We start from the raw sequence: 27,100 nt of genomic DNA, 5'->3' as shown, positions 1-27,100 counted from the left end.
TAATTTTTTTCTGTTTACTTGCGTTCATTGACTCTTTTCAACTCTCTTGTCTGTTGACCATGTTCTGATTTTTCTCAAAAAAATTAGCATTTCTTGTCTGGCTGTACTTTTTTGGGAAGGTAGAAAAACAATCAGAAGATATTTTGACTAGATTGGGAAAGCTATTTTGACACACTAATGAGAATGAAGAGAACTTTGTTGTCAGTCGCAGAGGGGATGGGTAGTTAAGTATACATTTGGTCTTTAGAGATTTAGAGATAGGGTTCCATGCAGTAGCATTCGAATAAATGAACTACAAATTTTGCTGCTTTCAATTTGCAGAAAGTAAAAGAAATTCTGAGGAAGACTGTAAGAGCAGCAATGCCAATTTTCAGTTTCTTCAGTTTCGGCCAAAGCAGCATCCAAAACGGTCGATTCAATTGCCCTACTTCTAGCATCAGTTATTACAAACTAAAGAAACTGCTGAGCCGAGTTTGAAATCGTTCGGCTTGGTGCTGTTCGGCGCAGTCGCTCATAATCATCGAGCTGTTCGCTGGTAGTACTGGGAGAAATACACCTTCATCAGGAGCAGAGATGATTGGGTGTCTGCCTGATACTTTTGGCTTCTCGGCGCCGGAATTTGTTTCTGTAGCGTTCGAAGGAGGTCTTGAATCAGAAAAGCCTCCACTTTCTCCTTTTTCTTTTACCCGTTGTTTATGTGGATCAGTCAAACGTCTCTGCAGCTTCTTTTGGTTGCCTTTGATTCTCAAATACTCGAACAGATCGAATCCGAAGTCGACTATTTCCAAGATTGTGAGTACACTGAAACCCAGGTAGAGTCCCAAAAGACCCCCGATGTTGGACAAGATGTTCACTGTCTCATAAACAGGTCTTTCTGTTATAACAGTCGTGGACATGTCTTTCAAGAACACATTCACACTTCCAAAGTTGGACCGGAGCAGGTTGATCGCATTTTGTGAGCCTTCTAGTTTGTCTTTCCAATAATTTTCAATGACACCTAGCAAAAATTCTCGTGAAGTGTCGTGTAACTTGGAAGGTTGCGAGTTTGTGGTTATGAAGCGAGCAATGGACTTGTTGGTCGGCCATTCCAACTGCGATGGGATATTTTTAACCACCCCACCCCCCTACTTTTAGATAGGAAATTTGTCACAAGGTAGAACTTATTCACATGCAAACTTTTGAACTAGCTCTTCATGGGGGGGGGGGGGGGGAGATACTTGTTTATATGTGCCTGTGGGGTAGTTAAAAGGATCCCTGAGAAGTTCTGATGTCGAAAGAGTCAGTCTGGCATTCGTTTGGACATTGGCATTCATCGCTGGGACTGAAACTCTTGTCCATCGTACCAACACATCTGCGCTCTTCTATCATGTCGATTGTACACATAGATCCACTAGTATATCTCAAATCATCTGTGCAGTTGCATCTTTCCAGCTTCTCCCTCAAATTAAAATGTAATCATAATAGAAATCAAAATAATAAAAAAAACTACCAAAAAATTCCTTTTTTTTCGGCAAGCGCTCCCCCCTCAGTATAAGTATTTTTTGCCGCCCAAGGCGCCTGTAGAAAAATTTTAGGGTCTTTCAAAAGTGCATATCTCAAAATAGCACAAAGGGGGACACCTTGGGTTGGCAGTGGGTCGAAACACTGAAAAAGGGCGTCAGGTTACGAGCACGGCGAACCAGCGACATTTCGACTGAGAAGCAGAGACCATAAACTTCACGATCGATCCTCAATTGACATTGATTACACTTGATTGCGTGGCGACAATTGATTGCAAGCAAATAAGTGACAATTAAATACAAATGAATTTAATAAGACTTTTTGTTTGGTAGTTCCGAGTAACATTCCATATAGAATCCCTTACCCGCAAAGCTATGGACGTTTTCTTGTTTTGCATTGCGAAATAAGTTTACTTTGAGCTACTTTCACAATTATTATTTATTGCGTCCATTCTATCATTCGTCGCCTCCGCCTAAGAAACATAGTTTCTAATGCATAAGTTTTTTGCAGGGATGATTTTCGGGCGTTTTCATGGGCTAGTCAGCTGCTCTCTTCAATTTTTTAGATTTCTAAATTACATACCAATCCGTTAAGCAGTTTTAATTAAGTTGATGAAGTTCGTTTGAAGTGCAAATAAAGTGATTTATATGAAGTGAGTATGAAGTGTAAAATAAATGATTAATTTAAAAAGGTAAGTGGTTAGTAAAACTACTTTTGTTCGCACTTGAACTGGCAGTCTTCCTTGTTCTCAAATGATGCCAGCGATCCCTCTCCGTATGACGCACAATCACTGTAAGGTGCTGCAAGTTTCTCCATTTTCATTGGGTGAACACTCACCGAGTGATCAAAACCCGGAGGTAAGTTTAGTTCGTTCGACCAGTCGACAAAACTTGAGTTCTTCCCATCATTGTTGTCCCGATGCGTCACGAACATTTTCAAGCCTGCCGCCATCGTGAACAATCCCAAATAGTCAAACACTTCGAGGTTGAAAATAAAACTGAGCCCGAAGTTACGACCGCTGTTAGTTGTCGGTCGACGAAATTTGAATGTGTAGCACATTCCGTAATCTTGAGAATAAGTGTCTTCAATTTCACTACTCGTCACATAACTTGCCATCCGCTCTGCAACTTAAAACCAAATCCTGAAAAAAATCAGATTAAGTTTAGAGGCCACCTTTAACGCTGAATGATTTGCGCATTACAGTACATTCACAACTGCTGCTGAAAATTTTAATGCAGCTAATTACCAGCTTTGTACAGTGCTGATTTAAATTAACCGGACTAAACGCGTTAAACTTGAAATTTAAAACCCGTTTTTCTCAGATTGGATTAAGTTTAGGTGAAAACTTATGAAGACAAAACTTGCTTAGAATTTCAGCAGAATTATTATGGTGTAATTTGTTGTGCGAAATTCGGGCCCAAAATTTCACCCCAAAAATGGGTCATTTTGGCTTTTCTTAGTTAATCAAAAATTACGCCGAAAATACCCAGTTGCTCACAGATATAATTATATCAAAGTCAGCCCCTTACGTAGCCTAACAAACTTTAACAAGGGTATACTCTCCAAAAAAATTGCAAATCGTTTAAAAATTGTTTTTAAATAAAAAGTTGCTGTTTTATATAGTAAAAACGACCTTTTTTGTCTATCAAACAAAAATAAATTAACTTATACAATTTTTTGGAGAATATACCCTTCTTAAAGTTTGTTAGGCTACGTAAGGGGCTCACTTTGATATAATTATATCTGTGATCGACTTGTCATTTTTGGCGTAATTTTTGATTAACTAAGAAAAGCCCAAATGACCCAATTTTGGGGTGAAATTTTGGGCCCGAATTTCGCACAACAAATTGCACCATAATAATTCTGCTAAAATTTTAAGCAAGTTTTGTCTTCGTAAGTTTTCACCTAAACTTAACCCAATCTGAGAAAAACGTGTTTTAAATTTCGAGTTAAACGCGTTTTGTCCGGTTAATTTAAATCAGCACTGTATTAACGCGTGGGCTGATTTAATCCGGAGCTGAAAAAATCCAATTCACGGCTAGCTAGTTGGTCTTTTGAAGCGTTTGGCTAAAAATCTTTTAATTGGCACTTTACTTGGTGGTGGCGATTGAATAAATCTGACAAAAAAATCTTTTTTGATTGCGAAGTGCATATTAACCTCTGGGCTTGTTTTAATTTTTTTTCCTGTTTCGTCGATAGCTGTTATGCCGGTCCCACTGACCTGTTTTCTTATCAAACGGGAAGCATTCCCTTTCACAAAAAATTGTTGGCTCATTGTTTGTCTGCTTATGTTTTAACGGCTGAGTTGCCACATCGTAAAATTGTTTTTATTATGTACGCAACTCTTATTTTTGTTGTTTTTAGTGTTTTGATTTACCTCTGCTGTTTGCAATTATACTCGCCTTGACTTCCTACATTTTACTTTTTTTGTTTTTTCGCTTTAAGTTGTAACTTGTCCAATTGATTTGGCTGATATTTCATCGGGTCTGTGACCTAACTTTGAGTCGTTTCAAAGCAAACATTTTTTTATGCTCCCCTCTGAAACGCACAAAATTTTCAGATAAAAAAATTGATTTCGCCCTTATTAATTTCGGCTTACTGGACGGGTGACTTATTCATTTAATTTTTTGGTAGATTTTTTATGCACCTTTTAAATTTAATTTCATGAGATCAATAATAGCTCATGGTTTCCTGTTTTTTATACACGCCAACATTTCCTGTAAGAAAAAAGAAAAATTTTGAAAAAAAGCCTTAAATTTTCAGTTTTTTTGGATTTATGATTTTTGATTACACTTACGAGAATGTCTTTATTTTTTGTCTATGAGTGAAAAGTTTTTCGAAAAATTTTTTGAAAAATTTTCCAACAATTGCAATTTTGACTTGGCTTTTTTGCTAACAAAGATGTGTGATAAGTGTTGCACGAGATTTGGGAGTGCGCATTTTTCTGTCCTAAATGATTTTTCTGAAACTTTAGCATATACTTTTGTTTTCTCTAGATTTTTTTTTTCAGTTCCACTTATAGTTTATAGCCAATTAAATCTGTAAAGTGTGAAGAATACTCGGTAGCAAGGTTTTAAGCAACAGTTTTGAGTATATTTAGAAATTTTTGAATCTCAACTTTTTGGCATTTTGTTCGGAACGTTTCGATCTATTGGTTATGTGAACAAAAATGAACCGAGTTCGTGTACCCCGAATCCTTTTCATGTTTAGGCAATTGATGATTTTAACTCTTGCACAAAAAATTTTTGAAAAGTTTCCCAACAAATGCAATTTTGACTTGACTTTTTTGCTAACAAAAATGTGTGGTCAGTGTTGCACGAGATTTGGGAGTGTGCGTTTTTCTTACAAAATGAGGATTTTATCTTTAGCATATATTTTTGTTTTCTTTACAATTTTTTCATTTCCACTTCAGTTTATAGCCAATTAAATCTGTAAATTGTGCAGGATTCTCGGTAGCAAGGTTTTAAGCAACAGTTTTGAGTACATTTAGAAATTTTTGAATCTCAGCTTTTGGCATTTTGTTCGGAACGTTTCCATCTATTGGTTATGTGAAAAAAATGAACCGAGTTTGTGTACCGCAAATCTTTTTCATGTTTAGGCAATTGATTATTTTAACCATTGCACAAAAATGTTTTGAAAAGTTTTCCAATAATTGCAATTTTGACTTTACTTTTTTGCTAACAAAGATGCGTGGTAAGTGTTGCACGAGATTTGGGAGTGTGCGTTTTCTGTCCTAAATGATTTTTTTTTGAAATTCAGCATATGTTTTTGTTTTCTCTAGATTTTTTTTGGTTCCACCTATAGTTTATAGCCAATTAAATCTGTAAAGTGTGCAGAATACTCGGTAGCAAGGTTTTAAGCAACAGTTTTGAGTACATTTAGAAATTTTTGAATCTCAGCTTTTGGCATTTTGTTCGGAACGTTTCCATCTATTGGTTATGTGAACAAAAATGAACCGAGTTTGTGTACCCCAAATCCTTTTCATGTTTAGGCAATTGATTTTTTTAACCCTTGCACAACAATTTTTTGAAAAGTTTTTCAATAATTGCATTTTTGACTTGACTTTTTTGCTAACAAAGATGTGTGGTAAGTGTTGCACGAGATTTGAGAGTGTGCGTTTTCTGTCCTAAATGAGTTTTTTGAAAGTTAAGCATATATCTTTGTTTTCTTTAGATTTTTTTCATTTCCACGTCAGTTTATAGCCAATTAAATCTGTAAAATGTGCAGGATTCTCGGTAGCAAGGTTTTAAGCAACAGTTTTGAGTACGTTTAGAAGTTTTTGAATCTCAGCTTTTTGACATTTTGTTCGGAGCGTTTCCATCTATTGGTTATGTGAAAAAAATGAACCGAGTTTGTGTACCGCAATTTTTTTTCTTGTTTAGGCAATTGGCAATTGATTATTTTGATCATTGCACAAAAATTTTTTGAAAAGTTTTCCATTAATTGCAATTTTGACTTGACTTTTTTGGTAACAAAGATGTGTGGTAAGTGTTGCACGAGATTTGGGAGTGTGCGTTTTTCTTACAAAATGAGTTTATCTTAAGCATAAATTTTTGTTTTCTCTGGATTTTTTTTTTGGTTCCACTTCAGTTTATAGCCAAATAATTCTGTAAAATGTGCAGGATACTCGGTAGCAAGGTTTTAAGCAACAGACAGTTTTAAGTACATTTAGAAATTTTTGATTTTTGAATCTCAGCTTTTTGACATTTTGTTCGGAACGTTTCCATCTCTTGGTTATGTGAAAAAAAATGAACTGAGTTTGTGTACCCCAAATCCGTTTCATGATTAGGCAATAGATTATTTTGACCATTGCCCAAAGTTTTTTTGGAAAGTTTTCCAACAATTGCAATTTTGACTTGACTTTTTTGCTAACAAAGATGTGTGGTGTTACACGAGATTTGAGAGTGTGCGTTTTCTGTCCTAAATGAGTTTTTTGAAAGTTAAGCATATATCTTTGTTTTCTTTAGATTTTTTTTTCATTTCCACTTCAGTTTGAAGCCAATTAAATCTGTAAAATGTGCAGGATTCTCGGTAGCAAGGTTTTAAGCAACAGTTTTGAGTACGTTTAGAAGTTTTTGAATCTCAGCTTTTTGACATTTTGTTCGGAGCGTTTCCATCTATTGGTTATGTGAAAAAAATGAACCGAGTTTGTGTACCGCAAATCCTTTTCATGTTTAGGCAATTGATTTTTTTAACCCTTGCACAACAATTTTTTGAAAAGTTTTTCAATAATTGCAATTTTGACTTGACTTTTTTGCTAACAAAGATGTGTGGTAAGTGTTGCACGAGATTTGAGAGTGTGCGTTTTCTGTCCTAAATGAGTTTTTTGAAAGTTAAGCATATATCTTTGTTTTCTTTAGATTTTTTTTCATTTCCACGTCAGTTTATAGCCAATTAAATCTGTAAAATGTGCAGGATTCTCGGTAGCAAGGTTTTAAGCAACAGTTTTGAGTACGTTTAGAAGTTTTTGAATCTCAGCTTTTTGACATTTTGTTCGGAGCGTTTCCATCTATTGGTTATGTGAAAAAAATGAACCGAGTTTGTGTACCGCAATTTTTTTTCTTGTTTAGGCAATTGGCAATTGATTATTTTGATCATTGCACAAAAATTTTTTGAAAAGTTTTCCATTAATTGCAATTTTGACTTGACTTTTTTGGTAACAAAGATGTGTGGTAAGTGTTGCACGAGATTTGAGAGTGTGCGTTTTTCTTACAAAATGAGTTTTTTATCTTAAGCATAAATTTTTGTTTTCTCTGGATTTTTTTTTTGGTTCCACTTCAGTTTATAGCCAAATAATTCTGTAAAATGTGCAGGATACTCGGTAGCAAGGTTTTAAGCAACAGACAGTTTTAAGTACATTTAGAAATTTTTGATTTTTGAATCTCAGCTTTTTGACATTTTGTTCGGAACGTTTCCATCTCTTGGTTATGTGAAAAAAAATGAACTGAGTTTGTGTACCCCAAATCCGTTTCATGATTAGGCAATAGATTATTTTGACCATTGCCCAAAGTTTTTTTGGAAAGTTTTCCAACAATTGCAATTTTGACTTGACTTTTTTGCTAACAAAGATGTGTGGTGTTACACGAGATTTGAGAGTGTGCGTTTTCTGTCCTAAATGAGTTTTTTGAAAGTTAAGCATATATCTTTGTTTTCTTTAGATTTTTTTTTCATTTCCACTTCAGTTTGAAGCCAATTAAATCTGTAAAATGTGCAGGATTCTCGGTAGCAAGGTTTTAAGCAACAGTTTTGAGTACGTTTAGAAGTTTTTGAATCTCAGCTTTTTGACATTTTGTTCGGAGCGTTTCCATCTATTGGTTATGTGAAAAAAATGAACCGAGTTTGTGTACCGCAATTTTTTTTCATGTTTAGGCAATTGGCAATTGATTATTTTGATCATTGCACAAAAATTTTTTGAAAAGTTTTCCATTAATTGCAATTTTGACTTGACTTTTTTGGTAACAAAGATGTGTGGTAAGTGTTGCACGAGATTTGGGAGTGTGCGTTTTTCTTACAAAATGAGTTTTTTATCTTAAGCATAAATTTTTGTTTTCTCTGGATTTTTTTTTTGGTTCCACTTCAGTTTATAGCCGAATAATTCTGTAAAATGTGCAGGATACTCGGTAGCAAGGTTTCAAGCAACAGACAGTTTTAAGTACATTTAGAAATTTTTGATTTTTGAATCTCAGCTTTTTGACATTTTGTTCGGAACGTTTCCATCTCTTGGTTATGTGAAAAAAATGAACCGAGTTTGTGTACCCCAAATCCGTTTCATGAGTAGGCAATTGATTATTTTGACCATTGCCCAAAATTTTTTTGGAAAGTTTTCCAACAATTGCAATTTTGACTTGACTTTTTTGCTAACAAAGATGTGTGGTGTTACACGAGATTTGAGAGTGTGCGTTTTCTGTCCTAAATGAGTTTTTTGAAAGTTAAGCATATATCTTTGTTTTCTTTAGATTTTTTTTTCATTTCCACTTCAGTTTGAAGCCAATTAAATCTGTAAATTGTGCAGGATTCTCGGTAGCAAGGTTTTAAGCAACAGTTTTGAAGATATTTAGAAATTTTTGAATCTCAGCTTTATGGCAATTTGTTCGGAGCGTTTCCATCTATTGGTTATGTGAAAAAAATGAACCTAGTTTGTGTACCCCTAATCTTTTTCATGTTTAGGCAATTGATCATTTTTATCATTGCACAAAAACTTTTTGAAAAGTTTTCCAACAGTTGCATTTTGACTTGACTTTTTTGCTAACAAAAATGTGTGGTAAGTGTTGCACGAGATTTGGGAGTGTGCGTTTTCTGTTCTAAATGAGTTTTTGAAACTTAAGCATGTATCTTTGTTTTCTTTAGATTTTTGTTTCATTTCCACTCCAGTTTATAGCCAATTAAATCTGTAAATTGTGCAGAATTCTCGGTAGCAAGGTTTTAAGCATCAGTTTTGAGTACATTTAGAAATTTTTGAATCTCAGGTTTTTGACATTTTGTTCGGAGCGTTTCCATCTATTGGTTATGCGAAAAAATGAACCGAGTTTGTGTACCGCAAATCCTTTTCATGTTTAGGCAATGGATTATTTTAACCATTGCACAAAAATTTTTTGAAAAGTTTTTCAACAATTGCAATTTTGGCTTGACTTTTTTGCTAACAAAGATGTGTGGTATGTGTTGCACGGGATTTGGGAGTGTGCGTTTTCTGTCCTAAATGACTTTTTTTGAAACTTAAGCATATATTTTTGTTTTCTCTAGATTTTTTTTCAGTTCCACTTATAGTTTATAGTCAATTGAATCTGTAAAGTGTGCAGAATACTCGGTAGCAAGGTTTTAAGCAACAGTTTTCAGTACATTTATAAATTTTCGAATCTCAGCTTTTTGACAATTTGTTCGGAGCGTTTCCATCTATTGGTTATGCGAAAAAAATGAACCTAGTTTGTGTACCCCAAATCTTTTTCATGTTTAGGCAATTGATTATTTTTATCATTCCACAAAAACATTTTGAAAAGTTTTCCAACAGTTGCATTTTGATTTGACTTTTTTGCTAACAAAAATGTGTGGTAAGTGTTGCACGAGATTTGGGAGTGTGCGTTTTCTGTCCTAAATGAGTTTTTGAAACTTAAGCATATATCTTTGTTTTCTTTAGATTTTTTTTTCATTTCCACTCCAGTTTATAGCCAATTAAATCTGTAAATTTTGCAGAATTCTCGGTAGCAAGGTTTTAAGCATCAGTTTTGAGTACATTTAGAAATTTTTGAATCTCAGGTTTTTGACATTTTGTTCGGAGCGTTTCCATCTATTGGTTATGTGAACAAAAATGAACCGAGTTCGTGTACCCCGAATCCTTTTCATGTTTAGGCAATTGATGATTTTAACTATTGCACAAAAAATTTTTGAAAAGTTTTCCAACAAATGCAATTTTGACTTGACTTTTTTGCTAACAAAAATGTGTGGTAAGTGTTGCACGAGATTTGGGAGTGTGCGTTTTCTGTCTTAAATGAGTTTTTGAAACTTAAGCATATATCTTTGTTTTCTTTAGATTTTTTTTTCATTTCCACTCCAGTTTATAGCCAATTAAATCTGTAAATTGTGCAGAATTCTCGGTAGCAAGGTTTTAAGCAACAGTTTTGAGTACGTTTAGAAGTTTTTGAATCTCAGCTTTATGACATTTTGTTCGGAGCGTTTCCATCAATTGGTTATGTGAAAAAAATGAACCGAGTTTGTGTACCGCAATTTTTTTTCAGGTTTAGGCAATTGGCAATTGATTATTTTGATCATTGCACAAAAATTTTTTGAAAAGTTTTTCAACAATTGCAATTTTGGCTTGACTTTTTTGCTAACAAAGATGTGTGGTATGTGTTGCACGAGATTTGGGAGTGCGCCTTTTTCTGTCCTAAATGATTTTTCTGAAACTTTAGCATATATTTTTGTTTTCTCTAGATTTTTTTTTTCAGTTCCACTTATAGTTTATAGCCAATTAAATCTGTAAAGTGTGAAGAATACTCGGTAGCAAGGTTTTAAGCAACAGTTTTGAGTATATTTATAAATTTTTGAATCTCAGCTTTTTGACATTTTGTTCGGAGCGTTTCCATCTATTGGTTATGTGAAAAAAATGAACCGAGTTTGTGTACCGCAAATCCTTTCCATGTTTAGGCAATTGATTATTTTAACCATTGCACAAAATTTTTTTGAAAAGTTTTCCAACAATTGCAATTTTGACCGCAATTTTGCAATTTTGAAAAGTTTTCCAACGATTGCAATGCTAACAAAGATGTGTGGTAAGTGTTGCACGAGATTTGGGAGTGTGCGTTTTTCTTACGAAATGAGTTTTTTGAAACTTTAGCATATGTTTTTGTTTTCTCTAGATTTTTTTTTCATTTCCGCTTCAGTTTATAGCCAATTAAATCTGTAGAATGTGCAGGATGCTCGGTAGCAAGGTTTTGAGCATTAATTTTGAGTACATTTAGAAGTTTTTGAATCTTAGCTTTTCGACATTTTGTTCGGAGCGTTTCCATCTATTGGTTATGTGAAAAAAATGAACCGAGTTTGTGTACCCCAAATCCTTTTCATGTTTAGGCAATCGATAATTTTAACCATTGCACAAAAATTTTTCTTACTTTTTAGCCTAGAACCCCTTCAACCGATAGTTTCTTCACTTTTTGGTTGAGACACGTTATACTTTCATTTTTGGCATTTTCCTAATTTTCAGCCTAGAACTTTTTCAACCGATAGTTTCTTCACTTTTCGGTTGAGACACGCTATACTTTCATTTTTGCATTTTATTGTATTGCGAGTGGTTGCGAAGCTCAGCTTCGACTCTGGGGAATAAATTATTTTGATCATACTGTAACAGCATGTTTTTTGGGGTAAAATATTTAAAATTTTGAAGCTGAAGGTTGCGTACAATCGTCACTGCCTAAGTTTGATGGGACCAGCGTAGAATATTGAACTAAATATTTTTGTCGAAGTTTAAGGTCACCAGCGATAATTTATTTTGTTCTGACCACCTTGCTGAAAGGGACCGAAAGCAACTATGGGTTAATTAGCTGTTTTCCCGCTCAGTTTTAACTACGTCAGAGAAATTTCGACTGGGATCAAGTGCAATATCATATGAAAGCTCTGGTGATCGTGATTCAGATTTTTAATTTTTCAATTTAAAATACTACTAGTGTAAAAAAAACTAGTCTGTATATTTTTGGTCTAGACTAAGTCAGGTTTGGGGCGAGGTTTTTCGTGCGATTAAGGGCAACTCAGAAATTTCAAAGGGGTTCAAGAGTGATACTATGGTGAAAATTTTTCAAATTTTATCAATTGTCTTGGAACGTCGTCACATTTATTAAAAAATCTTTTTTTTTCAGGAAAAAGTTAAGAACTTGATCATACCAAGTTTTTACTTTTGCTGTTTGACTTTTGAGTTCTTTGTAGAGTTACTTCAATTTCGCTTGCTTGAAGTAAAAACAACTTGTGTAATAAACTTAATTGATTTTTAGGTTCAAAAGTTTTAATTTCTAGATCCGCCCTGTAATGATGCCTCTGAAATATCTGATGAAATTTTCTCCAAAGCCCAACGAAAAAAAAAAGGATAAGATTTTTCATTCAAAAAAGTTAATACTGTTTTTCCAGCTAACACCAGCGAGTATGAAAATTCTATGTATTTTTTTCGAAGTGACTTAACCTGCAGACAACAATACCATTTTAAAGGACACTAGTTTAAATATTTATGCTATACAACTGATTTATCTTTCACCCTGATTTGTACAATATCTGTTAAAATAAAAAAAAATTTGCAAAAAAACTTACTGACGTTGCCTTGTCCCAGTTTTTTTTGGAATCCACAACATAGCCAAAAATAGCTAAAAATGAACTCCTCAAAATAAACAGAAAAAAAAATTGCCTTTAGAAAAATTTTTGGGTCAAACGGACAAAAATGGATGTCGTGAAATAGTGTCAAAGGGTGGACTTAAAAATGCCAAAAAGGGACCTTTGGCGAGGGTGTCGAATCCTTGAGGGGGACAGGGGGGAGGTGTCAGCCTCTCCCCCCTAAAACCACCCTTGCACACTGAACATTGAAGAAGCCCTCTTTTCAAAAAACAATCGTGGCGAAAAATTGAAAACTTTTGTGACGATTGAAAAGTTGGTAAAATTAAATATTGTGGCCAAAAATTTAACGAAAATATCATGAGCAGATTTGAGGACTTGTCTGAAAAAATTATGTATGATTGTTTGAACTTACTTCAAACTCGTGGCTGAGCTCTTTCACTTCTTCGGGAGTTGCCATTGTGAACCAAGTGGCGAATCTGGGTTTAGAACTGAGTTCTCTTAGAAACTCCACGTACTCCACATAATCCACATTAAATTTGGTCGGATCTCGCCAAAACTGCAACTTACTTTTCCATCCACATGTTTCATCCAGACCAAACTGGCAGTCCTGTATCCCATCGCCGATCTGAGACTCCGTTACGTTCATGTTGAAGTGGCCATCGTCGTAGTCAAATCCAGTTCGCGGGCAGAAATAAATCTCGGGGTTGCCCGTTTCGAGCTCTCGCATGCTTTCGTTACACGAGTTCAGAAATTGGTCCGACTTGTCTCGGGGACAATCGTCGTACCCGTCGCAGAGGTGTTCACGCGGAACTACAGTGTCACTATGACAACATATGAAAAATTTGGTCAAGTCGGTCTCCCGACAGATTTGCCTGTTTTCGTCACTTCCGTCATCACAATCAAACAATCCATTACACCTTGAAAGAGAAAAGTGCCCAAAATTAATTAATCAATTATGACTGATATGCAAAGAAAGGGTATACTTCCGGCCACTTTTTCACGGCGCTAGCAAATTAAAGTAAACTAGCAAGCCTTTCTCCAGTAATCACTCAGCTCGAAAAACATAGTTGCTGTTCTGATCAAGCTATAAAACTTCGAAATCTCAAGCTGAGCCAGATCGTAAATCGGTTTGAGAACTCTACGTATCATAGAACGAATCAGTTCACGAAAAAATGAAACTTACTCTGAGCAAGCTATTCAAGCGACGAAACCTTAAATAATTCAAGTTAATTTCGCGAAGCGAATCGGAGTACAAAGTTACAAAGTATTTTTAAGCAAGCTGTCAAAGCTATTGAACTTCAATACTTCAAGTAATTTGATGGTGCGAATTGGTTGCAAAACACCCACGTTTTACTGAAGGAAGTTAATGAAGCTATAAGCAATTGAAATATTTCGAGTTGTTTAGATCGAAACACTTTGCGGAAAATTAGTTTTTTAAGCGAGCTAATGTAACGAGCTAATAAAGCGAATCAGTTCGAAAAAAAAAGAAATTCACTTAATCAAGCTAGTGTAGCTATGAAAAATTGAAATATTAAGTTAATTATTAGAAGGAAACGTTTGCGAAAATTAGTTTTCTGCGCGAGCTAATCGAGCCATGAACTACAAAAAATCTCAGCACTTTGTCGACCGAATCGTTTGACCAAAAGTTGAAGTTTTCTAAGCAAGCTACTCAAGCTATGAAACTTTGAATTTTTGCAATTTATTGCGTGGACCGAATCGGTCGCGAAAAGTTTCATTTTTTCTAAGCAAGCTTTTAAAGCTACGATTTTTGAATTATTTCAATTTAGTTCATAGACTGAATCAGTTCCTGAAACAATTAAGTTCTTCTAAGCGAGCGTTTTCAGCTAGAAATTTTGATATAATTCAAGTTATCTATAAACCGAATCAGTTTGCGAAAAACTTGAAGTTTTCTAAGCAAGCTTTTCAAGCTATGAAACTTTTAAATTTTTCAAATTATTCCGTGAACCAAATCGGTGCGCAAAAGTTTCCGTTTTTCTAAGCAAGCTTTGTAGGTATAAAACTTTGAATGATAAAGCTACAAAACTTTGAACTTTCATAAGTTTTTTGGGTAGACCGAATCGGTTCGCGAAAAGTTTAAGTTTTTCTAAGCAAGCTTTCAAAGCTACGAAACTTTGAAATACTTCAATTTAGTTCATAGACTGAGTCGGTTAGTGAAACAATTAAGTTCTTCTAAGCGGCGAGCTTTTTCAGCTGGAAGTTTTGATATAATTCAAGTTATCTATAAACCGAATCAAATTGCGAAAAACTTGAAGTTTTCTAAGCAACCTATTCAAGCTATGAAAATTGAAAATTTTCAAGTTATTTCGTGGACCGAATCGGTACGCGGATTTTTTTTTTTTACACAAGCATTATAAGCAAGCTTTTCTAAGAAGCTTCAAGCGATAAATAATTGAATGATAAAGCTAAGAAACTTTGAAATCTTTATTTATTTCATGAATCGAATCGGTTTTCGAAAAACATTTTCTCAGCATGGAGGTTGCTGTTTTTAGTTAATTCGTTTCAGACTGAAATTAATCTGTAAGCGCAAAATTTTGGACAAAAATAAGCAAGTACTGTCTGTCCTTGAAATTGGATCAAGTTCATTTTTCTCTGATGGTTGCTTTGAATGATTCTTAAACGTGCTCGATAGAAAAGTTGAAACGTTGCATCCATAGCGCATTCAGACTTTCGTTTAATATATAAGATACAAGCTCAAAAACATTTGATTAAGTCAGCGGTATAGTAAACGTCAATAACTCCGTTGACTCCATTTTTTTGATAATCGGGTGACAAACTTTGAGGCAGCAGGACACATAAAACTGGACCAATAAAAATTTCACCTGCGGAAAAATAAATAGCAATGTTTTCCAAAGTTGAATTTTTTTTTGAAATAATGAGAAAATAGATTTAAAGTTTTACGACTGGAAAAAATTATAGAGCAGGGTGTTTTTCAGGCACACTGATAAATCTCGTAGAAGTTCAACTTTTAAACTAATCTTTAAACCTATTTTTAGTCGTTTTTTGGGTTCGAAAAAACGCAAAAAGTTCTTCATGTGTCGAGAAAAAAATGGTTTTGGCCATCCAAACTCAAGGGTAGCCACGAAAATGCAACTGAGCGTGTATTAGCTTTGCGATCAGCAAGGTTATTGCTATAGGGTACTACTTTCTTCCAAAAAAAACATTGATCACGGGATGACTACAACTGTAGTTATCTTCATCTCTACTTGCGTCAACGAACAGACAGATGAAGAACTGAGCATTCCTGAGTATGTCGATTCGAAATGTTGCTATGTTGGTTGTAATTTAATCATTTATGATTTCATCATATCAGTTTTTTTTGTTTCTCTTTTTTTCTTTTACTTTTATTAAAAAGTGTCTGTTAAATTTTTATTTTGGCTTAGAAGCTTTTTTGTCGAGTCGGTTGAGCAGCAAAAAAGTTATCTCAGTGTTTTTAGGGTAAAAAGTTGTTTAAAGTTTTTGACAAAAAAAAATTTTTGGCGCACCGCGTGTCTACTCAAGATCTATCCGTGTTGTACGCCTTTGTTGTTGATTCTTCGTCTTTCATTTGCAAATTTGACTCTTTTTGATTGATTTCCGTACTTTCGTTCTCTCGTTTGAGTTTTCGTCTGATCCGCTTTTTCTTCTTTCATGAATGAACAACAAAGGCGTACAATGCGGTGCAAATCTCTGGATTGAAGCATACACAAAACCAAAAAACTATATCTACCTTTGCCTGCGTCAAGAAGCATAAACGGCAATTCAGGCAGTGAAGTTCGAGCATAGACCTAAAAAGTATCAAATATGCGAGTTCAGAGATTGGTCTGACTTGTCTCGGGGACAATCGTCGTACCCATCGCAGAGGTGTTCACGCGGAACTACAGTGTCACTATGACAACAATGAAAAATTTAGTCAAGTCGGTTTCCTGACAGATTTGCCTGTTTTCGTAACTTCCATCGTCAGAATCAAACGGTCCATTACACCTTGAAAGAGAAAAATGCCCAAAATAATTAATCAATTAAGATTGATATGGAAAGAAAGGCTATACTTTTGGCCACTTTTTCGCGGAGCTAGCAAATGAAACTAAATACAAACTCAAAAACATTTGACAATCCAGCGGTAAAAAAAACGTCAATAACCCCGTTGACTCCATTTTTCTTTATAATCGGGTGACAAAATTTTGAGGCAACAGGACACATAAAACTGGACCAACAAATATTTTACTTGCGCAAAAATGAATAGCAAAGTTTTCCAAAGTTGAATTTTTTTTTTGAAATAATGAGAAAATGGATTTAAAATTCTACGACTGGAAGATACAATAGAGTAGGGTGTTTTTCGGGCACACTGATAAAACTCGTAGAAGTTCAACTTTTAAACTAATTTTTAGACCTATTCTTAACCGTTTTTTGGGTTTAAAAAAATGCAAAAAGTTCTTCATGTGTCGATAAAAAAATGGTTTTAGCCATCCAAACTCAAGGGTAGCCACAAACATGCAACTGAGCGAGTATTAGCTTTGCGATCAGCAAGGGTATTGCTATAGGGTACAACTCTTTTTCCATAAAAAAACATTGATCACTGGATGACTACAACTGTAGTTATCTTCATCTCTACTTGCGTCAACGATCAGACAGATGGAGAATTGAGCATTCCTGAGTATGCCTATTCGAATTTTTTCTGTTTTGGTTGTAATTTAATCATTTCTGATTTCATCATATCAGTTTTTTTGTTTTTAATTTTTCTTTTTAGTTTACTAAGTGTCTGTTAAATTTTTATATCGTTATAGAAGCTTTTTTGTCGAATCGGTTGAGCAGCAAAAAAACTATCTCAGTGTTTTTTGGGTAAACATTTGGTTAACAGTTTTTTCTTTAAAAAATTTTCGGTGCACCGCGTGTCTGCTTAAGATCTGTCGGGGTTTTACTGCTTCAGAAGTATTATTCAGATGCTCATTTGATAACCAATTGTCTATTTCTTGGCATGTTTTCATGAAAGAAGTTTTTGCTAAAGACAAAATCAAGAAAAATGTAGAAAAGTTTTGGCAGATCAATTTTTCACTGATTAATGTGTTTTCTAAGGCTTTTGTCTCTATTTTCATTGGCTTGTTTTTCAGGCTATGTATAGATTTTATCGCATGTAATACGATGCATCGCGTTGTTTTCTCTCCAAAACTTCTACAGTTGAGGTAAACCAGTTCAACTATTTCGGATGTTTTTTGTTTTTGGAGAATAAAATTTTGAAGTTGGTACACAGATAAGCATCCTAAGCTATTGATGCATCATTTTTTATTGGTCTTGTACGTCAAAAAAATATATATGACCCTCACGGCTCCAGAGAAAGTATAAACGTAATCTCTTTAGCATGGCAAGTCTGTCGATCATTTGTGGAAAAAAAACAATTTTCAATAGACTTCATTACGCCGTTTCTTCATTGTCTCAATTAAGAAAGAACCAGAGATGTACTCCAACAAGAGTTTTTTGACGCGAAACATTTGACAATGTCAGCGGTATAGTAAACGTCAATAACCCCGTTGACTCCATTTTTTTGATAATCGGGTGACAAACTTTTGAGGCAGCAGGACACATAAAACTGGACCAATAAAAATTTCACTTGCGGAAAAATAGATAGCAATGTTTTCCAAAGTTGAATTTTTTTTTGAAATAATGAGAAAATGGATTTATAGTTTTGTTACTGGAAGATACTATAGAGTAGGGTGTTTTTCAGGCACACTGATAAATCTCGTAGAAGCTCAACTTTGAAACTAATTTTTAAACCTATTCTTAACCGTTTTTGGGTTCCAAAAAATGCAAAAAGTTCCGCATGTGTCGAGAAAAAAATTGGTATTGGCCGTTCAAACTCAAGCGTAGCCTCAAAAATGCAATTGAGCGTGTATTAGCTTTGCGATCAGCAAGGGTATTGCTATAGGGTACTACTCTTTTTCCATATAAAACATTGATCACGGGAGGACTACAACTGTAGTTATCTTCAACTCTAATTGCGTCAACGAACAGACAGATGGAGAACTGAGCATTCCTGAGTATGCCTATTCGATTTTTCTCTATGTTTGTTGTAATTTAATCATTTCTGATTTCATCATATCAGTTTTTTTTTTTGTTTTTTTATTTTTTCTTTTTTTTTTACAAAAAAAGTGTCTGTTAAATTTTCATATCGGCATAGAAGCTTTTTTGACGAGTCGGTTGAGCAGCAAAAAAAAGATCCCAGTGTTTTTAGGTTAAAAATTTGCTTAAACGTTTTTCTAAAAAAAAATTTTCGGCGCACCGCGTGTCTGCTCAAGATCTGTCGGTGTTGTTACTGCTTTAGAAATATTATTCAGATGCTTATTTGATAACCAATTGTCTTTTTCTCTGCATGTTTTCATGAAAGAAGTTTCTGTTAGAGACATAATCAAGAAAAATGTAGAAAATTTTTGGCAGATCATTTTTTCGCAGATTAATATGTTTTCTACGGCTTTTGTTTCTATTTTCGTTGGCTAGTTTTTCATGCTATGTGTAGATTTTATCGCATGTAATCCGATGCTTCGCGTTGATTTTATCTCTAAAACGTCTACAGTTGAGGTAAACCAGTTCAAATATTTTGGATGTTTTTTGTTTTGGTACACAGATAAGCATCCTAAGCTATTGATGAATCCTTTTTTATCGGTCTTGTACATCAAAAAAATAAGTGACCTTCACGACACCAGAGAAAGTATAGAGATAATCTCTTTTGCAGGTAAGTCTGTCGATCATTTGTGGAAAAAAATAATTTTCAATAGACTTCATTACGCTGTTTCTTCATTGCCTCAATTAAGAAAGAACCAGAGATGTACTCCAACAGGAGTTTTTTGACGCGAAACATTTGACAATGTCAGCGGTATAGTAAACGTCAATAGCCCCGTTGACTCCATTTTTTTGATAATCGGGTGACAAACTTTTGAGGCAGCAGGACACATAAAACTGGACCAATAAAAATATCACTTGCGGAAAAATAGATAGCAATGATTTCCAAAGTTGATTTTTTTTTGAAATAATGAGAAAATGGATTTATAATTTGATACTGGAAGATACTATAGAGCAGGGTGTTTTTCAGGCACACTGATAAATCTCGTAGAAGCTCAACTTTGAAACTAATTTTTAAACCTTTTCTTGACCGTTTTTTGTGTTCCAAAAATGCAAAAAGTTCCGCATGTGCCGAGAACAAAAAATGGTATTGGCCATTCAAACTCAAGCGTAGCCTCAAAAATGCAACTGAGCGTGTATTAGGTTTGCGATCAGCAAGGGTATTGCTATAGGGTACTACTCTTTTTCCATATAAAACATTAATCACGGGAGGACTACAACTGTAATTATCTTCATCTCTACTTGCGTCAAAGAACAGACAGATGAAGAACTGAGCATTCGTGAGTATGCCTATTCGAATTTTCTCTATGTTGGTTGCAATTTAATCATTTCTGATTTCATCATATCAGTTTTTTTTTGTTTTTCATTTTTTCTTTTTTTTTTTACTAAAAAGTGTCTGTTAAATTTTTATATCGGCATAGAAGCTTTTTTGACGAGTCGGTTGAGCAGCAAAAAAGTTATCTCAGTGTTTTTAGGTTAAAAATTTGCTTAAAAAATTTTCTAAAAAAAATTTTCGGCGCACCGCGTGTCTGCTCAATATCTGTCGGTGTTGTTACTGCTTTAGAAGTATTATTCAGATGCTTATTTGATAACCAATTGTCTTTTTCACTGCATGTTTTCATGAAAGAAGTTTCTGTTAGAGACAAAATCAAGAAAAATGCAGAAAATTTTTGGCAGATCATTTTTTCGCAGATTAATATATTTTCTACTGCTTTTGTTTCTATTTTCGTTGGCTAGTTTTTCATGCTATGTGTAGATTTTACCGCACGTAATCCGATGCTTCGCGTTTTTTTTTCTTTCTTAAACTTCTACAGGTGAGGTAAATCAGTTCCACTATTTCGGATGTTTTTTGTTTCTGGAAAAAAATTTTGAAGTTGGTACACAGATAAGCATCCTGAGCTATTGATGCATTATTTTTTATCGGTCTTGTACGTCAAAAAAATAAGTGACCTTCACGACACCAGAGAAAGTATAGAGATAATCTCTTTTGCAGGTAAGTCTGTCGATCATTTGTGGAAAAAAATAATTTTCAATAGACTCCATTACGCTGTTTCTTCCTTGCCTCAATTAAGAAAGAACCAGAGCTGTACTCCAACCGGAGTTTTTGTTGCGTTCAGTAATATCCCCGTGGAAAACTAAATATTTTGAGATGGTGCAGTCAGCACAAGAGCAGAAGAAACCACTGCCCGGGTCGAGATCCCGCTCAAAAACCGCACAAGATTTGAGCGGTTCGAGCGGTTTTCCAGAAAGATTTGAGCGGTTTGAGCGGTTTGGGCGGTTTGGGCGGTTTTTTTGGAAAAACCGCTCAAACCGCTCAAATCTTGCTTAAAAAACCGCTCAAAAACCGCGCATTTCTTGCGGTGATTTTTGAACGGTTTTTCAAGCAAGATTTGAGCGGTTTTTGAGCGGTTTTTGAGCGGTCTTCCCGGGTCGAGGTCCCAGACATGGTACGAAAAAGTAATCAAAGCTTGTGCTTTGGTTGATGATCTGAAATCACTGCCTGATTCTGATCTAACTCAAGTTGGCGAGCGTGGAATTACTTTGAGTGGCGGGCAAAAGGCAAGAGTAAACTTAGCCAGAGCGCTGTACAAAAACTTCGACGTTTATTTGCTCGATGATCCCATAATTGATGATCCCTTCTAAAACATTAGTAAGAGGTGAGGGGGGACATCAACTCTAGTAAGAGGTGGGGGGGTTGGTGTGCGATCTTATAATCGATTATTTTTGTTATTTTGTAGAGACTGACAATAAAAATCCTGACAGTATATTTGTTGTGTATGTCTAAAACATTGAACATGTTCAGTAGAACAAATACAGCGAATATTAAGCTTACAGCAAGTCCGCATAGACTAACGGATAAGGCGTCTGACTTCGAATCAGAAGATTGCGGGTTCGAATCCCGCTGTGGTCGACTTTTTATTATTAAATCTTGCGCGATTTTTGAGCGGTTTTTTTAGATAAACAGCTCAAAACCGTTCAAATCTTGCGCGGTTTTTGAGCGGTTTTTTTTAGATCAAACCGCTCATTTTGAAGCAAGATTTTGAGCGTAATTGTCTAAAAAAACCGCTCAAACCGCTCAAATCTTGCTTCAAATTAGGTGAAAAATCTCGACTCGGGTGTTTATCTTGCCATTTTGACCCAAACACAACCGAAGTCACCGCTCGATTGATCTGAGCGGACGATAAGATAACGAATGTAGATATTTGCCAAAAAAAAACCGACATTCATGAAAAAAATAAGATCGACCGACAAAACCAAATAGAGAGCGGTTTTCATTCATGAAAGAAGAAAAAGCGGATCAGACGAAAACTCAAACGAGAGAACGAGAGTACGGAAATCAATCAAAAAGAGTCAAATTTGCAAATGAAAGACGAAGAATCAACAACAAAGGCGTACAATGCGGTGCAAATCTCTGGATTGAAGCATACAGAAAACCAAAAAGCTATATCTACCTTTGCCTGCGTCAAGAAGCATAAACAGCAATTCAGGCAGTGAAGTTCGAACTAAAAAGTATCAACTACACGAATTCAGAAATTGGTCTGACTTGTCTCGGGGACAATCGTCGTACCCATCGCAGAGGTGTTCACGCGGAACTACAGTGTCACTATGACAACAATGAAAAATTTAGTCAAGTCGGTTTCCTGACAGATTTGGCTGTTTTCGTCACTTCCATCGTCAGAATCAAACGGTCCATTACACCTTGAAAGAGAAAAGTGCCCAAAATTATTAATCAATTAAGACTGATATGCAAAGAAAGGCTATACTTTCGGCCACTTTTTCGCGGAGCTAGCAAATGAAACTAAATACAAACTCAAAAATATTTGACAAACCAGCGGTAAAAAAAATCGTCAATAACCCCGTTGACTCCATTTTTTTTTGATAATCGGGTGACAAAATTTTGAGGCAACAGGACACATAAAACTGGACCAACAAAAATTTTACTTGTGCAAAAATAAATAGCAAAGTTTTCCAAAATTGATTTTTTTTTGAAATAATGAGAAAATGGATTTAAAATTATACGACTGGAAGATACTATAGAGCAGGGTGTTTTTCAGGCACCTTGATAAAGCTCGTAGAAGTTCCACTTTTAAACTAATTTTTAAACCTATTCTTAACCGTTTTTTGGGTTTAACAAAATGCAAAAATATCTTCATGTGTCGATAAAAAAATGGTTTTAGCCATCCAAACTCAAGGGTAGCCGCAAACATGCAACTGAGCGAGTATTAGCTTTGCGATCAGCAAGGGTATTGCTATAGGGTACAACTCTTTTTCCATAAAAAACATTGATCACGGGATGACTACAACTGTAGTTATCTTCATCTCTACTTGCGTCAACGATCAGACAGATGGAAAACTGAGCATTCCTGAGTATGCCTAGTCGAATTTTTTCTATTTTGGTTGTAATTTAATCATTTCTGATTTCATCATATCAGTTTTTCATTTTTTCTTTTTATTTTACTAAAAAGTGTCTGTTAAATTTTTATATCGTTATAGAAGCTTTTTGTCGATTCGGTTGAGCAGCAAAAAATTTATCTTGTGTTTTTGGGTAAACATTTGTTTAAAAGTTTTTCTATAAAAAATTTTCGGTGCACCGCGTGTCTGCTCAAGATCTGTCGGTGTTGTTACTGCTTTGGAAGTATTATTCAGATGCTAATTTGATAACCAATGGTCTTTTTCTCTGCATGAAGAAGATAATTTTGTCACGAATATGTTTGTCATCGCATTTAAGATATACAATTTTATCTGCCAAAAACAGAAGAAAATCAAAAACGTGCTTTTGCAACAAAAACGAGACCGACCGTGATAAGAAATGGATACGGAGCATGTTCACGGTGCTCATGCCAAACGAGAATATATCTGAAGAAATGCTAGTGGAGACAAGAAAACCCAAGAAGACACAATTATGCAAGAAGGATAGAAACCTCAGCATTATCCCTTACACGCAACCCACCAGAAAACCCTTTGAGCATCAAACAAGAAGCAATGGGATTTGTAATCAAACGGAGCATCAAAACGCAGTTTGGTAGAGGCTGGGGAAGAAGAACTGCTGCAAAGCTTAAAACAGAAATCAAAACGCCCTTTGGTAGAGGCTGGGGAAGAAGAACTGCTCCACAGCTTAAAACAGAAATCAAAACGCCCTTTGGTAGAGGCTGGGGAAGAAGAACTGCTGCAAAGCTTAAAACAGAAATCAAAACGCCCTTTGGTAGAGGCTGGGGAAGAAGAACTGCTCCAAAGCTTAAAACAGAAATCAAAACGCCCTTTGGTAGAGGCTGGGGAAGAAGAACTGCTCCAAAGCTTAAAACAGAAATCAAAACGCCCTTTGGTAGAGGCTGGGGAAGAAGAACTGCTCCAAAGCTTAAAACAGAAATCAAAACGCCCTGTGGTAGAGGCTGGGGAAGAAGAACTGCTCCAAAGCTTAGAACAGAAATCAAAATCCCTTTGGTAGAGGCTGGGGAAGAAGAACTGCTCCAAAGCTTAAAACAGAAATCAAAACGCCCTTTGGTAGAGGCTGGGGAAGAAGAACTGCTCCACAGCTTAAAACAGAAATCAAAACGCCCTTTGGTAGAGGCTGGGGAAGAAGAACTGCTGCAAAGCTTAAAACAGAAATCAAAACGCCCTTTGGTAGAGGCTGGGGAAGAAGAACTGCTCCAAAGCTTAAAACAGAAATCAAAACGCCCTTTGGTAGAGGCTGGGGAAGAAGAACTGCTCCAAAGCTTAAAACAGAAATCAAAACGCCCTTTGGTAGAGGCTGGGGAAGAAGAACTGCTCCAAAGCTTAAAACAGAAATCAAAACGCCCTTTGGTAGAGGCTGGGGAAGAAGAACTGCTCCAAAGCTTAGAACAGAAATCAAAATCCCTTTGGTAGAGGCTGGGGAAGAAGAACTGCTCCAAAGCTTAAAACAGAAATCAAAACGCCCTTTGGTAGAGGCTGGGGAAGAAGAACTGCTCCACAGCTTAAAACAGAAATCAAAACGCCTTTTGGTAGAGGCTGGGGAAGAAGAACTGCTCCAAAGCTTAAAACAGAAATCAAAACGCCCTTTGGTAGAGGCTGGGGAAGAAAAACTGCTCCAAAGCTTAAAACAGAAATCAAAACGCCCTTTGGTAGAGGCTGGGGAAGAAGAACTGCTCCACAGCTTAAAACAGAAATCAAAACGCCCTTTGGTAGAGGCTGGGGAAGAAGAACTGCTCCAAAGCTTAAAACAGAAATCAAAACGCCCTTTTGGTAGAGGCTGGGGAAGAAGAACTGCTCCAAAGCTTAAAACAGAAATCAAAACGCCCTTTGGTAGAGGCTGGGGCAGAAGAACTGCTCCAAAGCTTAAAACAGAAATCAAAACGCCGCTTGGTAGAGGCTGGGGAAGAAGAACTGCTCCACAGCTTAAAACAGAAATAAAAAACGCCGTTTGGTAGAGGCTGGGGAAGAAGAACTGCTCCAAAGCTTAAAACAGAAATCAAAATGCCGCTTGGTAGAGGCTGGGGAAGAAGAACTGCTCCACAGCTTAAAACAGAAATCAAAACGCCATTTGGTAGAGGCTGGGGAAGAAAAACTGCTCCACAGCTTAAAACAGAAGTCAAAACGCCCTTTGGTAGAGGCTGGGGAAGAAGAACTGCTCCACAGCTTAAAACAGAAATCAAAACGCCCTTTGGTAGAGGCTGGGGAAGAAGAACTGCTCCAAAGCTTAAAACAGAAATCAAAACGCCCTTTGGTAGAGGCTGGGGAAGAAGAACTGCTCCAAAGCTTAAAACAGAAATCAAAACGCCCTTTGGTAGAGGCTGGGGCAGAAGAACTGCTCCAAAGCTTAAAACAGAAATCAAAACGCCGCTTGGTAGAGACTGGGGAAGAAGAACTGCTCCACAGCTTAAAACAGAAATAAAAAACGCCGTTTGGTAGAGGCTGGGGAAGAAGAACTGCTCCAAAGCTTAAAACAGAAATCAAAATGCCGCTTGGTAGAGGCTGGGGAAGAAGAACTGCTCCACAGCTTAAAACAGAAATCAAAACGACATTTGGTAGAGGCTGGGGAAGAAAAACTGCTCCACAGCTTAAAACAGAAATCAAAACGCCCTTTGGTAGAGGCTGGGGAAGAAGAACTGCTCCAAAGCTTAAAACAGAAATCAAAACGCCCTTTGGTAGAGGCTGGGGAAAAAGAACTGCTCCAAAGCTTAAAACAGAAATCAAAACGCCCTTTGGTAGAGGCTGGGGAAGAAGAACTGCTCCAAAGCTTGAAACAGAAATCAAAACGCCGCTTGGTAGAGGCTGGGGAAGAAGAACTGCTCCAAAGATTAAAACAGAAATCAAAACGCCGTTTGGTAGAGGCTGGGAAAGAAGAACTGCTCCAAAGCTTAAAACAGAAATCAAAACGCCGTTTGTAGAGGCTGGGGAAGAAGAACTGCTCCACAGCTTAAAACAGAAATCAAAACGCCCTTTGGTAGAGGCTGGGGAAGAAGAACTGCTCCAAAGCTTAAAACAGAAATCAAAACGCCGCTTGGTAGAGGCTGGGGAAGAAGAACTGCTCCACATTTTAAAACAGAAATCAAAACGCCGTTTGTTAGAGGCTGGGGAAGAAGAACTGCTCCAAAGCTTAAAACAGAAATCAGAACGCCCTTTGGTAGAGGCTGGGGCAGAAGAACTGCTCCAAAGCTTAAAACAGAAATCAAAACGCCGCTTGGTAGAGGCTGGGGAAGAAGAACTGCTCCACAGCTTAAAACAGAAATAAAAAACGCCGTTTGGTAGAGGCTGGGGAAGAAGAACTGCTCCAAAGCTTAAAAGAGAAATCAAAATGCCGCTTGGTAGAGGCTGGGGAAGAAGAACTGCTCCACAGCTTAAAACAGAAATCAAAACGCCATTTGGTAGAGGCTGGGGAAGAAAAACTGCTCCACAGCTTAAAACAGAAATCAAAACGCCCTTTGGTAGAGGCTGGGGAAGAAGAACTGCTCCACAGCTTAAAACAGAAATCAAAACGCCCTTTGGTAGAGGCTGGGGAAGAAGAACTGCTCCAAAGCTTAAAACAGAAATCAAAACGCCCTTTGGTAGAGGCTGGGGAAGAAGAACTGCTCCAAAGCTTAAAACAGAAATCAAAACGCCCTTTGGTAGAGGCTGGGGCAGAAGAACTGCTCCAAAGCTTAAAACAGAAATCAAAAAGCCGCTTGGTAGATGCTGGGGAAGAAGAACTGCTCCACAGCTTAAAACAGAAATAAAAAACGCCGTTTGGTAGAGGCTGGGGAAGAAGAACTGCTCCAAAGCTTAAAACAGAAATCAAAATGCCGCTTGGTAGAGGCTGGGGAAGAAGAACTGCTCCACAGCTTAAAACAGAAATCAAAACGCCATTTGGTAGAGGCTGGGGAAGAAAAACTGCTCCACAGCTTAAAACAGAAATCAAAACGCCCTTTGGTAGAGGCTGGGGAAGAAGAACTGCTCCAAAGCTTAAAACAGAAATCAAAACGCCCTTTGGTAGAGGCTGGGGAAGAAGAACTGCTCCAAAGCTTAAAACAGAAATCAAAACGCCCTTTGGTAGAGGCTGGGGAAGAAGAACTGCTCCAAAGCTTAAAACAGAAATCAAAACGCTGCTTGGTAGAGGCTGGGGAAGAAGAACTGCTCCACAGCTTAAAACAGAAATCAAAACGCCGTTTGGTAGATGCTGGGGAAGAAGAACTGCTCCAAAGATTAAAACAGAAATCAAAACGCCGTTTGG

At 36.3% G+C, this 27,100-nt stretch overlaps 1 protein-coding gene and 1 non-coding gene across 2 annotated transcripts in view; one reads left to right on the top strand and one right to left on the bottom strand.

Moving 5' to 3' along the window:
• Window positions 1-1,237: 1,237 nt before the first annotated feature.
• Window positions 1,238-27,100, bottom strand: part of LOC134856775 (very low-density lipoprotein receptor-like) — a 36,682-nt gene continuing 10,819 nt past the window's right edge. Inside the window, exons 2-4 of the mRNA XM_063873045.1 lie at window positions 12,719-13,223; window positions 2,213-2,641; window positions 1,238-1,438 (exon numbers count right to left, since the gene is read on the bottom strand). Of these exons, the coding sequence (XP_063729115.1) occupies window positions 2,594-2,641; window positions 12,719-13,223 (553 nt within the window). The 3' untranslated portion in view covers window positions 1,238-1,438; window positions 2,213-2,593. The remainder of the gene's footprint in view (window positions 1,439-2,212; window positions 2,642-12,718; window positions 13,224-27,100) is intronic.
• Window positions 21,253-21,325, top strand: Trnar-ucg (transfer RNA arginine (anticodon UCG)). Its single transcript has one exon. It is a non-coding gene; the product is annotated as a tRNA-Arg (tRNA).

Source organism: Symsagittifera roscoffensis, chromosome 1 (assembly GCF_963678635.1).
Source record: "Symsagittifera roscoffensis chromosome 1, txSymRosc1.1, whole genome shotgun sequence".
Taxonomy (NCBI): Eukaryota; Metazoa; Xenacoelomorpha; order Acoela; family Convolutidae; genus Symsagittifera; species Symsagittifera roscoffensis.
Note: the sequence above shows the minus strand (reverse complement) of the source record. Positions and strands in the feature narration are given on the sequence as shown.